Source organism: Conger conger, chromosome 3, assembly GCF_963514075.1.
Source record: "Conger conger chromosome 3, fConCon1.1, whole genome shotgun sequence".
In the NCBI taxonomy this organism is placed as follows: Eukaryota; Metazoa; Chordata; class Actinopteri; order Anguilliformes; family Congridae; genus Conger; species Conger conger.
Window position 1 is genome coordinate 5,565,698 of NC_083762.1, and position 17,426 is coordinate 5,583,123.

The following is a 17,426-nucleotide window of genomic DNA, read 5'->3' on the forward strand; positions in this document are numbered from 1 at the left end:
ATCAACAAAAGAAAACGAACGTGAATAAGAAAAAATAGAAAAATAAAAAAATGGTGATTATAATGTGATCTTTTGACTGTTGAAGTAAAGTTTTCATCTGTATAACAATCACTTTATAGGAATGCTGCCTATTCTCCATCGGCAGAGAATCAATTCATGGATTCACCCTCATCATCTTTTGAAGTTGACTTGTACTTTTATACGTGTGTTCATGTGTGCAAACGTTACAGTTACAGACCAAGTACAGTGATTTTCTCCCCCTTAAAATCAAAGGTAATTAAGCTACAAGATAGAGATACATAGCTTTTTTATATATATATAAGCAATAGACTAATGTTTGTTTTTGACTCAAGTAACCTATTCTGCAGTATAAGGATTTCTAAATATGAAAGATCGAAGCCTGAGATGACCTGTTTGCTCTGTATGTTCCCTTAAAGTTCGCTTCTGATTGGCTGCTCGGGAGGCACTGCTGCTGATTGGTTAGAATGTACAATTCATGTTGGTTACACAATAACCAAAATATTCCGGTAGGGGGCAGCATAAGAACTTTGATAGTTCCCGGATAATACAACTCTTTTTAAATCTCAACGAAAAATGTTTTATGTTATTGCATTTGTCCTTTTAGTTCTTATTTATAATATAACTGTGCAAAAAGATGGTTTTGACTGCACCGGGAGACATGGTGAATTTGTTTTCACGTGTTGGATCTGTCAGTGTGGTTCTTCTCCCATCTGAACTTAGACATTCAGTTTTACCTCAGAGCTTCATATACCCTTCATCTGAAAGCCCCCAGTGTTGCTTAGGAAGTCACACCTGGTTGCTAAGTGTGACCTAACACTTTTGTGGCCCGTATCTGCTTTGAACCCCTCTACCCCACTTCCACCCCCAAACCCCCCTCCCTCCACCAAGCCACTGTGTCTCATACCCTGCTATAAAAGTTTGACCAAGGCTGCCAGTTTTCAATTCCTGAGGAAAAACCTGAACCTGCCATTCAACAGAAAATATTGCTGTTTCTCTCTCTCACACACTGTCAAAAATACAGTATACTCTCTCTCCAACACATACACAAACACACAAGCACACACTGATACACACACACGCACATACAAGCTCAGACACATACAAGCATACACACACACACACACACACACACTCACACACACACTCACAGACACACACACACACACGCACGCGCGCACGCACACACACACACACACGCACACACACGCACACTCACACACACACGCATACAGAGTGTATGGGACAGGGAGTCTGGGTGGAAGTGTGGGGGGGTTAACGTAGTGTCGCTTGTTTGTGAGCCCTTTGTGCTTCTGTTCTGTGGGACTGAAACAAAGCCCCTGCAGCCAGCAGCCTCCAGGCCTGGGGGGGGGGGGGGGGTGTGAAAACCCAACGCAGACGGGAAGGCTGCAGACACGCAGGTGAGCAGGGGGGGTCACACAGGGGTGAGGGTTGGGGGGTGAACATAATTCAGAATTTTTTCTTCAAATGTATTGTTGGCCCATGGAAAACACTAACTTAGATTTTTAAACATCTCTATTAATTATATATCTTTTCTTAGTGCACAAAACAAAGCACAGATAGAGAGACGTGGCACATATCCCTCCACAAAGCATCATTTCTCTTCAGTATGTTTTCCTCAAATGTAATATTGGGCCATTGAAAACACTCACTGGTGTTTTCAGTCTTGTTGAAAGGAAATGAAAAGTTGCACACGCACGCTCCATATGCTATATTGTAAATGTTAATCAGACCTGACACTATACTGGTTCACTGTAGTCCAGTAGTCCGCAAGGAGTGGAAACACGCAGTAAAGCAACATGTTTAGCCCATATAAAATATTCCAACATTTTTACAATTAAAATATTGGTCATTTAAATCTCTAATTAAGCAATCATTATTACTTTGTAAGTCGCTCAACAAACAATGAGTGCTGAATGAGTGTCGTATAGAATTGTTTGGAGAGGGACATTATTCTCATTTTTTAAAAGAGCACACAATTTAATTTAATCATATATAAAAGCTATTAATCCCATAATTACACTATATTTTACTTCATTCATTTAGCAGACATTATTATCCAGAGTGATGTAACTAGCAATTGCAGGTATAAATAAACATGTCTTTACAAAAAAAAAAAAAGTGGCCTATTCATACATTATTCTAATAATCTTTCTGCTGTTAGAAAATGCTCAACAACTTCATACATCCATTATATATCTCCAGGTCTCTCATTCTAATGTGAAAACACAATACTGCATATATTAAATATGAAATTTACTGTGAATAGTAAGTGGAAGGTTTTTATTTTATACTAATATGTGGACTTAAAAACTGTAGAATTGTCACTACCAACAGTAGGCTATATTTATATGAAGAAAAAACATATATCAAATATAAGCCAGAAAAACAAATGATCAAACGTGATTGGCCTTTTCGGTTGAAATTTTCTGTTGTACTTTACAATTGAATTTAATATAACCAGAAATTAGAATTACTAATAAACAACGTGAATTTACAATAGTTAATTATATCTATTACTGTATCACCGTTTTTGCTGATTGGATATAACTTTTTAAATAATGTAAATTATATAAAAAGAATATATATATGCCATTATACAAAACAACTACTACCTTATACCTCATAGAACATTATTTTTATGGTGGGTTTGGTTGACTACTGCTATTACTTGCGAATAATAATGATAATAATAATAATAATAATAATAATAATAATAATAATAATAATAATAATAATAATAATAATAATAATATGCTCTTAAAAACATTATTTATTTATTTTTACTGTTTAGAATATCTGAACGCATAAAACAATTTCAAATAAAATAAAAACTAAATGTGAATAAACAAAAATGTTGTTTCTTAAAAATATTTTCCTATTAAAAATAACATAAGAAAAAGTTCCTATTGAAGCAACAAAAATGCATGACCCAAGTTAACAGATGCTACAATTAAATTAAGTGTAAATCCGTGAGAACTCAAAAGAGCAAATTTAATGCAGGCTACTCTTGTAATTATGGTAACGGGCATTTTACATCGTTTTATAACGACTGCACAAAGGTGGTTTCAAATAATAAATTTAGTTTCCTGCATAACTGGGGATAGTTAAGTTTAATTAAATGTATTTATGAAGTGACTTAAGTTAAACGTACAAATGCATATTCACATGGGTTACTTATTCACATGCAAGAATCCGACGAAGAGAGAGGCGAATGTTGGGGAAATATGCATTAATGGTGTTAGAAAATGCGCTGGTCACAAATTTGGTGCTGGTCGATAAATCGGTTATTTATCAATGTTGTTTTAGCAGGTGTAAGTCACATAGTTCGACAGTGAAACATTAATTCCGCGCCTGAAATGTATACCGTGAGAAGCCCGGGACGTTGCAATACGTTTGGCGACATTATAGGCTCCGCACCCCCAGCAAATGTGTCTTTACTACTATAAGACAAAAATAATAATTTTTTTTTTTTTTTTAAACCAAAAAAAAAACCCGAAGAACTTGGAATTGGAGACCTATTTCATATAAAATATTAATAATTTGTTTTTTTTTATATTGAAAAAAAAAATGCATTTGAGTCTGTTGCACATAAAGATAAAAAAAGATTTGTTTATTTGTTTGTTTGTTTTGCATGCATTTAATTTTACCGATGTAGTGCTTTGCACTGGAAATATGACAGAAAGTGTCACCATTAATGGTAGCCCTCGGATATTGCACTGACAGTAGGCTATAAACTGCGCCGCATCCCCATTACATTTCGAAGGAGTCGCGGCTGACATTGTTCAGAAAAATCAGCATAAACTCATGTAGGTGTCACCAATACTATTTGTAATTTTTTTGTTCGAGCTGTAGACTGCTTTGATGCCGGCGCCCGATAGCCTTTGAAATGCAGGCCTGGCCTTTCAATGCAAATCCGCTGGGACGGGACAGCACGAGGGAGGGAGTCGACAGCCATAAAACTTGACGTCAGGGAGGTGCCTTTTAACTGCCGGTGAATCCGGCAAACCAGAAGTTAAATGAGTACAGGTAAGTCATCCAGGAAGGAGAGGGCTGCTTTGGTTAAAGAAAAACCCACGGTCAACTTGCAAGACTGTACTTGCTTTTCGGACACATTATGCGCAGGAGAACGTATTCGGAAAGATGTACGTGAGTTATTTGTTGGACAAGGACACCAGCATGTACTCAAATTCCGTGAGACACCCCAGCCTTAATTTAAACCACCAGAACTTTGTATCAGCGCCTCCACAGTATTCGGATTTCAGTGGATACCACGTCCCCGGAATTAACAATGACCCTCTCCACGGTCAGGCCACTGGCGCTTGGAACCCCGCTTACGCGCCCACCAGGGAGGAATGGCCCCACTACGGACCCGGGCCGATGTCTTCCAACACAAACCCCGGACAGATTGCGTTCAACCCCTCAGAATTCACGGCTATGCCACCGACGGGTCCGGGACTGCTACCGTCACCCATCAATTCACCTGTCGGTCAACTTTCCCCAAACTCTCAACGGAGAAACCCGTTCGAATGGATACGGCGCAATGGCCCACCATCGAACACAGGTACTTCATTGCGTCGAATATACGGTGGTTATAAAATGTATAATACTCTGGATTTTTGAAAAATGTTTTTTACACTGCGCTACACGGTTTTATCACACTAGAAATGCTTATCAACAGCAGAGCACTAGCAACCTGGTAAAAACCTATTCAATGGTAGCTGACCAAGAGATGTTCACACTAACGTAGGCTCTGTTATACGCATATTTTTGTCCTAACATCATCCGCGAGTATTTGTGCAGAAACAATGAGAAGGAAACATACATTAATTTCACATTTGAATTTATGTTGACTGGGTATTAGGTTATCATACGCTGTCGGATCAAGCGTTAACTTATTGTTGGTTTTGCGTCACGTGTTGTAAGACCGAAATGCCTGATCGCCAACACGCAATAAGTCTACACGTAGACAAGAGACGGCACCTGTCGTAGGCATACTTGCTCTAGTTGTGGATACCTTTCTTTTTTCTCATTTTAGTGTAGTGTAGAAATGTGAAATGTAAGAAATTGTAAGAGAGGAAGACTTCGAATGCATTAGTTCTCAGTGTCCTTTTGAAAAGGCAACTGGCAGTATTGATTTCAGTCATCCTATTGGAGAAAATAAGAAATATTTTTTCTGTTCGTGACAGATCTATTTATTGATATTGGCCTTCCTGACGATGTGTTACTATCAGTGCCAGTCGTGAATCTCGACACCCATTATTTCAGACATGCCGTTTATGGCATAAACGCATACGTTTTATGGGTACAATATAAGTAATGGATTTACAAGGTGAAAAAGTAATAATAATAATAATAATAATAATAATAATAATAATAATAATAATAATAATAATAACAACAATAAAATGTGTATTATTATTGTTATTATTATGATTACATTCGTATTATTGCATGTTCTAATGATTAATATGGTATACCAGTCACATGCGTAGGTAGCAGGTAGTAAATTTGTGATTTTATTTTAATTTAGTGATATTTTAAATGAGTATTTGAGCCACATTTGCACATATTGTTATTTTTTATGGATAAATAATATTATAGGCATGCCTGCTGTTGGGCCTTTTCTGACTTTCTCTCGGACAGGAAATCCCAAATCCCAAATCCCTTATTTCATAAAAAGATGCATCGGTGGGTCGAAAGGAGAATGATTGGATTTGATTTTATATGTTTATATTTTATTTCTGGGAATTTCAAAAGGACGTCTCAATATGACAATTTTATTTTTTTTGATTCAGAAAACTGTTTCGCTCTCTATTAGTTACAACCAGTTACATCCGAGTCCTGGCGGTCACGATAGTGTAGTTTGCTTGGTTGTCCGTCTTTCGTCTTTGCACATGGCGAGATGGGGATGGCTTGTCAACGCAGAACTTTCATGTAGTTGCTTGCAGGCCCGCTACAGGAGTAAGACTATTCCAAACATTGCACTCGGAACACGTGCGAATTTAAGACACATTTGTCGTTTCATGAGTTACTTAGCAGCATCTATTTTTGTTTAATTGTGACGGGATACGCGCCGATTAGAATACAAGTTAAAAAAAAAACGCATTCCGTTTGAGTCACATGTTGTCCAAGGATACATGATAGCACATTCATTTCAATTATATCATTTCTTGATAGACTTGTCATTGACTGCAATTACGCTATCGCGGCCCAACAATAAAACTATACACAGGCTATAGAAATCACAAGGGTATACAATAATTTATTTTTAAGCATAGATCGATTAGCCACTTACTTTATATTGTCATTAAATAAACCAATTAATGTTGTATTTCCTCACCACACGGATATATAGGCTATTAGCATTTTATAGACATCTTTCATCCGTCTTCGCACAAGTTTTAGGTCAGTGACTCTAAACAGCAAAACCACTGTTTGACTTTGGTGACATCTACACAGTTGTATTCCTTCGTATTCATCGTTCCAGCTCAGGAACAGCTGAGAAGTTCAGTCAAACATTTTTTGAGATAGGCCTACTAAAATAAGCTGACAGAGGACACAGAAACAACTGTATTCAACTTTTACTGAGAATATTTTACTATGTTGATAAACCCTACATTAATTGCTTATTAATTTCAGTGCCCATGATTTGTAAGTAGCGGAGCTGTAATTATGAACAACTTATTTTCAGTGATAAATCAACAGATATGAAAAGTTGACTTTAAAAAGAACACATTATAGCGATTTAATTTCAAACTATTTAATTACCCTATCTTTGCTTTCCATTTACAAATAATAAACTAGAGAAAGTATTTATATGAATGCTGTTTATTTCTTCCTAAATAGTGTTTATTGGCAATCCCAGAACATGCAACAAACCCTTTGGGCTGGCTTCACAGACGCAGATTAATCTTAGTCCTGGACTAAACTGAGTTTTGTTTGGAGAATCTCCATTCAGTTTTTTAAATTCTTCTCGGACTAGGCTTAACCTCTGCCTGTGCAACTGGTCCTTTTTTTTAATTAAAAGGGTGATATTTCGGTTTAAAACATGATTTTAAATCCAGGCTGAAGATGCCTGATCAGCCAGGTAGCCTGATTAGGAAATGTAAATACGAAATAACATAGAGCAGTTCGTCGAGATCGTCTGTTCGGGCGAGGGCACGCCGCCCAGGGCAGCTGTTTCGTTACTCCTGCTTAGTCAGCGAATTAGCTGTGTACACCAACGCTGGTTCGCTCCAGCATTCATCTTCAACAGCCATTTGGCTTCGCAGTACATATTACATGAAGTTAATTTGGAGATAAATAAATGATAAAGCTTTTTTTTAAATCAGCCCTGAGGTTTTTATAAAAAATCTTTTACAGCCCCTGCCACGCGCCGTGATGTGTAACGGTCTTTTTTTTAAATTCATTTTTTAAAAATCATTCTTAGTAAGACAATTCTAATGCATTGCGTAATGATTCGCCCAATTAACACACATTTGCCTGTATTTTAAAAAAAGTCTCATAGTAGAAGTGAGCTTTTAGCTCATAATACTTTAGATTGACCTGGGTGAACTGAGCCTACATCAGCACCTCCTAGCTGCTGTATGAATATAGGTCACTGTGTCAGAAATAACTTAATTTCTACATGCTGGGCCTTTTAATCTGTCAGTTCAGCCGACATTTACTGTAATGTGTAATGTACATTTTCTGTAATGGGATACTATTCTATTCTTTTTTCTGTGGATTACACTGTAGAGTCACAGGTGAAGCAATGTCCTGGAATTGCACACACTAGATCATTGACACTAAATAACTGAGCAAAACCGGCACTGTTCTAAAATAGATGCAAGAGAAAAAAATCATAAAGAACGTGAATACTAATCAGTAGGTTGGCTGTAACAACAACATGTTCCATGTTCATACTGAATGGTTTGACCAGCTCAAGCTAGGTTTTGAAGCAGCAGGTTGCTGTTCCGGAGGATTAGACTCGGTGGGGGTCAATCCACCCAGGAGCAATGCAGGGGTTAAGGGCCTTGCTCAAGGGCCCAGCAGCTGTGCGGATCTTATTGTGTCTACACTGGGGCTTGAACCACCATTCTACCGAGTCTCAGTCATGTACCTTAGACACGAGGCTGTCCTGGCTCCTAAGCTGTGATGGTCCAGGCTTTGCGCAAACAAGGAACCACACTTCACACTTCACACGCGTTTTCCAGCAAGTGGGGTGTGATCGGATTTGTGTCATGTTTATGGCAAGGCCCTGATAAAGCCAGGTTCTAGCTCCCTGGCGGGAATGTTGCAGAAGGGCCCTGATAGAGCCGGGTTCTATCTCCCTGGTGGGAATGTCTGAGATGGGCCATAAACACGTAGATTACCTCCAGTGCTGGGCCTAGACGAGCCGGTTTTAAGGTCTACGTTACCGATTAACTCTCAACAAGAGCGTGGCCACTTTGTCTTGTCAACCGCCTGCCCGTTCTTTCCAATGAACTTCCCATCTCAAGCAACAGAAAGGCCATTCATGGCAGAATGGGCACTCAGCAGAAGACAGCTATTACGCGCTAATGCGTTGTTTGTCATTTCATATGCCCCAATAGCATACGATCAGGGAAAAAAAAAGGTTTCTTTGAATTGTCTCCATAGAGGAGTCCTTTTCCATAGAGGAGTTCTTCATGAAACCCTTTATCATAAGTGTGAAGTGTGAAAGCTCCCGGACAAATGCCCCGAAAAAGAACTCTTGTGCTAGAGAGGGTCCTTCTATGGAATCACACGGTTCCTTTTGGGGTGTGTGGGCATAGGATTCGTTTCTTTGGAGGAGACACATTGCTGGACCACTGTGCAAACCCCCGCCCCCCACCCCCCTCCTCTTTACACTCCAATTGGAAATCTGTGATTCCATGGAACCACCATATCTAGTAAAAGGGTTCTTTTTTGGGGATTGTTTGTCTGGGAGCTTTCACACTTCACACCTGTGACAGAGAGTTCTATAAAGAACTACAAAGGGTTCTGTGTTGTAGTATGAGTGTAGTATGCATTTAGTATGAGTGTAGTATGAGTGTAGTATGCGTGTAGTATGAGTGTAGTATGCCTGTAGTATGCGTGTAGTAAGAGTGTAGTATGAGTGTAGTATGCGTGTAGTATGAGTGTAGTATGCGTGTAGTATGAGTTTAGTATGAGTGTAGTATGTAATCAGTGAATAGCAGCATGCAGTTTAGTGTGCACATAGTGACCACATGTTAGTTTTTGCTCCATTGGATGGATCACAGGTGAACCTGGGAGGACAGGATTTGCCAAAGCTTTCCTGAGTAACAGGAGAGGTCAAGTTTAGAGAGAGCCCATTGCATCGTCTGATAAAAGGTACATGACAAATGAGCGTTTGAAGACACCAGGATAACATTGCGCAACACTGCAAACAACTGCCAGCAGACCGAAGAGGGTGTGCTTTTCGGTGATGTCACTCTTGGTGAAATATTCCCCGAAATGCTATTATCAGAAGCCAGGGAGCCAGAGAGAGGCAAGCAACCCGCCCTCAGTCGACACTCGAGAGCGAGCGGAGACTTTAGATTGTTTTTTTCTGAGACACACTGTCGGACGTTCAGCGTTTGTGAGCCCTTATCTGAGCGCGCACCTCCGAATCGATCCGTTACCTTAACGCCCGCTCAGCCGACACTGCGCCAGATCAATATCCACGGGACGTCCCAGACGCGAAAAGCCGGCGCTGGGCGTGACCGCTAGTATAAACACCCGCGGACGATAAGGACGACCGTCAGAATAACATGTCGCTGCATCAGTTATGAATCACATGATTAATAGAATTCTTCAGGGTTTCAGAGGCACCAAAGAGTCCTACGCACTCCTACGCATCCCCCCCCCCCCCGACATACACACACACACACACACACACTCACTCACTCACTCACTCACACACACATAGACACACACTCACACTCATACATAGACTCTCACACACATTCACACACTCACACACATTCACACACGCTCTCACACACTCGCACTCACACACACTTGCACACATTCACACACTCACACACACACACACACACCCTGCCTCCCCCCCCTTCACCCAGACATACTTCTCAAAGCTATGACTTCTTCTCATGCCCATGTTAATGTTTAACTTGCTCTGTCTTGGTGCAAGACTGCAGTTCCTTTCTGTAGGAGGGAGGCGTGTGTTTCTTATTTACAGTATAGCTGGAGTGGGACAGTATAGCTTCTCCCCCCAAATAAAGACTTATAGGTGGTAAAATAAATGTAGAATGCTACATTTATTCAGTTGTGATACAAACTGTATTTGATAGATGTGCATTTACATAAGAAAAAGTAAAACGAAACAACAATCGTGAGTTGTAATATTTCTACTGTAATTTGATTTGATTGCTTTGAGAATATAATTAGCAAAATGACATTGTCCTCTTCAATAGCGAGCAGATGGAAAGATGGATGTGGAGTGGGGTGGGGCTCTCCCAATATATCTTGTCCCAGGCTGAATAATTCACAGCTGTGTGTGGCCCTGGTAGTGAGTTTCTCTCACTAGGCCTTTGAACCAAAAAATGTATTTATCACCCCAAAGCTTCTCGCCCAAGCACTGCCCCAAACATATCCACAACTAATGTCCTCTTTTTCTCAAATTTCAGGCTGCAAAATAATTACACACGTAGATTGTAAATCACTTTTGTTTTGTAAATCAGATACCTAGCAATTTGGAAATTATTACTTTCTGCTATAATATTACTGCCTATTTGCCTGGAACATCAGCGGATATCGTTGGGTTGTACTCATTGCACTGACGCATGCGTTGTGACTGTGACAGCGTTGGGTTGTGCTGGTTGGGTTGTGCTGGTTAGGTTGTGCTGGTTGGGTTGTACTGGTTGGCTTGTGCTGGTTGGGTTGTGCTGGTTGGGTTGTACTCGTTGGCTGACGCATTCGTTGTGATTGTGACAGCGTTGGGTTGTACTCATTGGGTTGTGCTGGTTGGGTTGTGCTGGTTAGGTTGTGTTGGTTGGGTTGTGCTGGTTGGGTTGTACTCGTTGGCTGACGCATTCGTTGTGCTTGTGACAGCAAGGGGGAAGACACGGACACAGGACAAGTACAGAGTGGTGTACACCGACCACCAGCGTCTGGAGCTGGAGAAGGAGTTTCACTACAGCCGCTACATCACCATCCGCAGGAAGGCCGAGCTCGCGTCCAATCTCAGCCTATCAGAACGACAGGTGAGCATACACCTCTGCTCTCAGCCTATCAGAGCGGCCGGTGAGAACGCGCCTGACCAACCGGAGGAGAGCTAGTGTACTTCCTGAACCAGAGCAGGGTCTCTCAGAAATGTACACACGCAAACATGCACGTGCAAGCATGTTCACACACAGTATGCACACACAAGCATGTTCACACACAGTATGCACACACAAGCATGTTCACACACAGTATGCACACACAAGCATGTTCACGCACAGTATGCACACACACACACACGTACGTGCACATATGTATGCATGTGTATGCATTCCCACCAGAGTGGAAAGTATGGTTTCACTAATTAGCTCCTGGTTGAAGAAGTGTGTTAAGTGGCAAATCCTGGTGATTGGAACAAAATACTTTCTGAACCTGGATTTTACACCTCTGATGCACACACAGCAAATATACATGTGTAAGAGAACACACATGTATAAGAGAACATACATGTGTAAGAGAATATACATGAACAACAGAAAGTTGCATATTTCTGCTGTGTAGAAGCTGTTGAAGTCTGTCTCACTACAGCAGAATAAGTATCAGTTTTAATTAGCCAGTTGTGTTCAGTGTTAGATTGAACAGAACCTTCTGGTATTTAATTTATCTGATTTTTCTACAAAGTTTTTATCTATATGATCACTCTAGCACTTGGAACCATCCCTCTAGGGTTTATTGTACATCGCTCTGGATAAGCGTGTCTGCTAAATGACTAATGTTATGTAATGTAACATAATGTAATGTAACGTAACGTTATGTGACGTAATGTAACGTAACGTAACGTTATGTAATGTAACGCAGCGTAATGTTATGTAATGTAACGTAACGTTATGTGACGTAATGTAACGCAGCGTAATGTTATGTAATGTAACGTAACGTTATGTGACGTAATGTAACGTTATGTGACGTAATGTAACGTAACGTTATGTGACGTAATGTAACGTAACGTTATCTAATGTAACGCAGCGTAATGTTATGTAATGTAACGTAACGTTATGTGACGTAATGTAACGTAACGTTATGTGACGTAATGTAACGTACCGTTATGTAATGTAACACAGCGTAATGTTATGTAATGTAATGTAAAGTAATGTAATGTAACGTGTTGATTTCTCGAAGGTGAAGATCTGGTTCCAGAACAGAAGAGCGAAAGAACGGAAGGTGAACAAGAAGAAGCTGCAACAGACCCAGCAGGCCTCCACCACCACGCCCACCCCGCCCGGCCTGGGTAACCCCGGCAACGGTGCCATGGTGACCAGCAGCAGTGGCCTGGTGTCGCCGTCAATGCCAATGACGATAAAGGAGGAGTACTGACACACGCCCGACCAGGGGGCCCAAACCCACACCGACGCACACTCCTGCCCGGATCCCGAAAAAACATGCAGAAAACGCCACTCTGAGAACTTCTGCAACGAAAGAGAGAAACCCGCTTTTATGGCTTCTTGCGCTTTTTGTAAAAAAAGGAAAAAAGAAAAAAAAAGAAAAAACGAAATTACGATTATTAAAAGAAAAAGGGAAGAAATGTAAATATATATAATTATAAACCTCTATCTGTTGAAGTCGTGACTGATGTGTTTTGATGATGCCACCGCTTAGCTCAGTCAACTCGATATCGCGTTCATGTTTTTGATTTGATACTCAGTTTTTTTTTTAAAAGATGGAGTTTATGTATATGTTTAAAATCTTTTGTATTAAAAGCTTGTAGTTGCTATTGTTGTCTGCATAATGTTGTATAAGGCCCTCAGAGAGGCCAGGAGGAGGTGTTCTTTTGAGGGCTCCAAAAGAAATAAAGCACAGGACTTCATGCGCAGGTTCCTGCCTCAGCCTCCATCTCTGTTCCGCCCTTCTGTGAAGAGCAGCCTCAGTCAGTGTTCAGTGTTCAGTCAGTGTTCAGTTCAGTCAGAACAGTCAGTGTTCTAGAACTGCGGTCACATGAGCATTAGCATGTTGCGTTAATGACATTCGAATGGCATAGTTGTGTTCACACACCTTAATGGGTTAACCCTCAACAGCATGTAACTCGACAAACACCGACACACTTGTTTCTGGAACATAAATGATTCCATTTCCGGAGACGTGGCAATCTCCAGTAATAATTGATCGGGACCCAATAAGACTCCTACATCCCTTGCTGTAAGATTCAGCTATGCCAGCTTGACCATCTTGAAAATTGTGCTGATCGTAAGCTGGTCTAGCTGGCTATAAGCTTGTCAAGCCGCTACCAGCTGTTTCAAAACATAGCTTGAGTTGGTTAAACCATGTCAAGTTGACAGCTGGTCTGCACCGGGCAACTAGCTAAACCATGTCGAGCTGGGTAAAAAGAAAAGCTTGAAATTCTGTTCTGCAGAATTTCCAGCCGTTTCCAGCCGAGTTCATCCAGCCCAACTTCAGGCTCAGGCTCCAAACGTCCCTGATATGAACACAATGTGAACAAGAGTCGACTGAAAAGGGAAATGAAGGTGAAATATTGATAGGCCTGTCAGAGTTTAGTTATGCTAACATTCCCCACGGAATATCTGTCTACACACACCCACACGCACACCACGTAATCATCTGAATGCCTGTGTGTGTGTGAGTGTGTGTGTGTGCCTGCGTGTGTGAGTGTGTGTGTGCGCCTGCGTGTGTGCACGTGCACATGCGTATGTGCGTGTGTGTGTGCAGGCACGAACACGCGTCATTGTGTGCGTGCGTGTGTGTGTGTCTGTGTGTGTGCACACCTGCACAATGGTATACATGATATTAGATAAGTGTGCATATAGCTACTTTATTGATGCTTAAGCTATTTTAAATGAAGGCAGTGATAGTAAATAGGCAGTATTATTATGGCAGTAAAGAGCAATATAGAATTGCTAGGCATCTGATTTACAATCCATGTGTCTAATTATTTTACAGCCTGTGACTTCTTAAATGGAATTATCAGAAAAGAGGACACCAGTTATTGATATCTCCACTGACTTGAAATGGTGGTTTCACTACAGTAATCACATCCCTGGGTTATGAAAGGAGTGTGTTTGTGTGCGTGTGTGTGTGCTTGTATGTGTGTGAGTGTGTGTGAGAAAGTGAGAGAGTGTGTGCATGGGAGAGTGTGTGTTTGTGTGTATGTGTATGTGTGTGTGAGTGTGTGAGAAAGTGAGAGTGTCTGTTTGTGTGTATGTATATGTGTGTGAGAGTGTTTGAGTGTGTGTGAGAAAGTGAGAGAGAGTGTGTGTGTGTTAGAAAGTGAGAGTGTGTGTGTGTGTGAGTGTGTGTGAAAAAGTGAGAGTGTGTGCGTGTTTGTGTGTGTGTGTGTGTGTGTGAGAAAGTGAGAGTGTGTGAGTGTGTGAGTGTGTGTGAAAAAGTGAGAGTGTGTGTTTGAGAGTGTGTGAGTGTGTGTGAGAAAGTGAGAGTGTGTGAGTGTGTGTTAGAAAGTGAGAGTGTGTGTGTGTGTGAGTGTGTGTGAAAAAGTGAGAGTGTGTGCGTGTTTGTGTGTGTGTGTGTGTGTGTGTGAGAAAGTGAGAGTGTGTGAGTGTGTGTTAGTAAGTGAGAGTTTGTGTGTATGTGTGTGTGAGAGTGTGTGAGTGTGTGTTAGAAAGTGAGAGTGTTTGTGTGTGTTTGTGTGTATGTGTATGTGTGTAATTTATTGTATAATTTGCTGCAGTGAGACGGTGACAGAAGCAGTCTGAGAGACCGCAGCAGGTCACAGCGGACGTAGGCTCTGAGTCGATGGCGGCAGCAGAAGCCCTGCTGTCAGGACAGGCCCAGGTCTGTTTGCTCAGCGAAATGAGCCTCCTGGATATCGAGCCGCGATTACGTTCTGGCGAAGAACCGAGGCGCTTCGCGCGGCCCTTATCATCCGCCAGTCGTCGCAGCAAAGGTCAAAGGTCACGAGCTCAGCACACACAGTGGGAGGAGCCACTGGAACTGACATGTTACAGTTACAGTATTTAGCTGACACTTTTATCCAAAGTGTGAGAGAGAGTCTGTTGATTAGACTAAGCAGGCTAGCCACCTGACCATGTTTAGTGATCGAGCTGAAGTGGGTACTTCACCATAGCCTTCAGCACACAGGCATACCCACTGGTTGAGTTTCCTCTAGAGAACTCTCGATGGACTGGTTCCCACTAAAGCACGATTTATACTTCTGCGTCGAATCTATGCAGGGGCTACGCAGGGGCGAGGACGCATAGTTACATTTCTGGGGTGGTGCGCGTCGGTGAGGAACGTGGCTACGCGTAGGCTACGCCGTAGCCTCTGCATAGATAAGCGCAGAAGTATAAATCAGGCCTTACTTGTACACATGTCTCTCCAGAAGCCACGGCAATTATGGCTTGCATTCTGAAGGTGCTTGGCAGCGTAGTCTGTAGCTCATGTTCACACTGAGCTGGGCACAAAAAGCTTTAGCTGCCACAGCTGCTTGGAACACCTTACAGAAAGTCTTCAGACTGACAGAATTGATTTCGTGTGGTGAATTTTGTTTCACTCCTGAAGGACGTGTAATGTAACAGCACTGGAAGTCGTCTTTGCGCCAAAACCTTTTTAACTGACTTTTAACTGACGCCTTCGCTGCTAAAAACCCAAAAACACTTCGGTAAATCCAGGGGCCGCACCTGTGACATAGGAAGGGAAAGGCTGTCCTCTTTTCAGCAAACAGACGGTGGAAATAAAATTTGGAAACCAAAACAAGCACGCTTCTGTCACACTCAATAAACACAATTATCGCCCCCGTCCCCCCTCCCAACCTCTCTCCTTCTCACTGGTTATGACTGAAATGACCACATTTTATGGGTCACCTTTGCCATAAACTTTCACATTTACAACGGACTTACTGCTCGCTAATAACCTCTATATTGGCCAGATTTATTCTAAGATAAACAGACGGGCAGTAAAGTAATGGCAATGGGAAAGGTGCCGAAGCGCTTATTGTCTATAAATGGCAGATATGCTTAAGAACCTGTGCTCCATAAATTGTTAATTGAGACTACCGGTATTTCAAATGATCCTGCAGGAATAAGAGTTTTATTGGCAGTTTCCTTTACTCTGTGTTTTGCCACTTTAAATTGTGCTATATGCTTTTATTACTATTATTATTATTATTATTATTATTATTATTTTTATTTTTATTTTTTTTATGTATTTTATTTGATCTCTGTAGGCCTTATTTGGATGCTTATAATGTTGAAAATTAAAATTCATAGCCACAACTTTTCATAACGGTCGTATTCCTGATATATACCGCAATTATAAAGTCACTTTCATAATCATAAGCTGTTTCACTTGTAATAAACAGCCGAAAGAGAACATAATATGTTATATTTGCAATATCGGGCACATACACAGGCCATGCTGTTAAACTATAGCACTTTCTGTGATCTATTCCACGGGAATTCCCAATAGAAAGTGCCCCCGTCTCTACTGCAACTGGAGTCCCGAGTGAGCAGCAGTTCTGCAGACAGAAACGCCTTCAGACGTGTCAGTGTAGAAGGGCCAGACTGGTCAAAGCTGACAGGAAGGTGACAGTCACGCAAACAACAACACACTACACAGTGGTATGCAGAAGAGCATCATAACTCTAAGTGGATAGGCTATAGCAGTAGTAAATAAGTAAATAAGTCTAATAAATACCTAATAAAGTGCTCGGCGAGTGTGCGTGACTGTTGGTGACTACGGCGGATGCAGTTCCCTTTCTTTCTGACAGGGGGCGCTGCGGCTCAAGGTTTTCTGGCGTTAGAAGTCAGAGAAGCTCCGCAATGTTTTCTGACAGATTAACCTTTTCATACCGCATCGCAATCATTGTGATTAACCTTTGCTTCGTGGATGACGAACAAATGATTTCAACATGACACAATAAAACACAATCGAACACAAGTTCATGTTAAGATAAGAGGCTGCAGGTCACATTTTCTAACGGTCATAAACAGCAATGTTTAACCGCTGGAAAAGTAAAAGCGAGTAATGGGACATGCCAGAGTGAACTGACACAGTGGAGATAGAAAATATCACCGTGTCTCATTCATGGGTGTTGCAAAGAACAGCTCATTAGTTAATAATAATCATTTGTTATTGTTATTGACTGATGCTTTTTATTTCAAGCAACTGACAGTTGATTAGACAAAGCAGGGGACATTCCCCCCCTGGAGCAATGTGTGGTTAAGTGCCTTGCTCAAGGGCTGTGTAGATCTTAT

The 17,426-nt window shown here is 41.2% G+C and overlaps 1 protein-coding gene across 1 annotated transcript; it reads left to right on the forward strand.

The window, feature by feature from the left end:
- The first annotated feature begins 4,182 nt into the window (after nt 1-4,182).
- On the forward strand, nt 4,183-12,579 carry LOC133125306 (homeobox protein CDX-1-like). The gene is made up of 3 exons (XM_061237132.1): nt 4,183-4,603; nt 11,098-11,249; nt 12,385-12,579. Exons 1-3 carry the CDS (start codon nt 4,183-4,185, stop codon nt 12,577-12,579), a joined length of 768 nt encoding a protein of 255 aa, XP_061093116.1.
- The last annotated feature ends 4,847 nt before the right edge of the window (nt 12,580-17,426 follow it).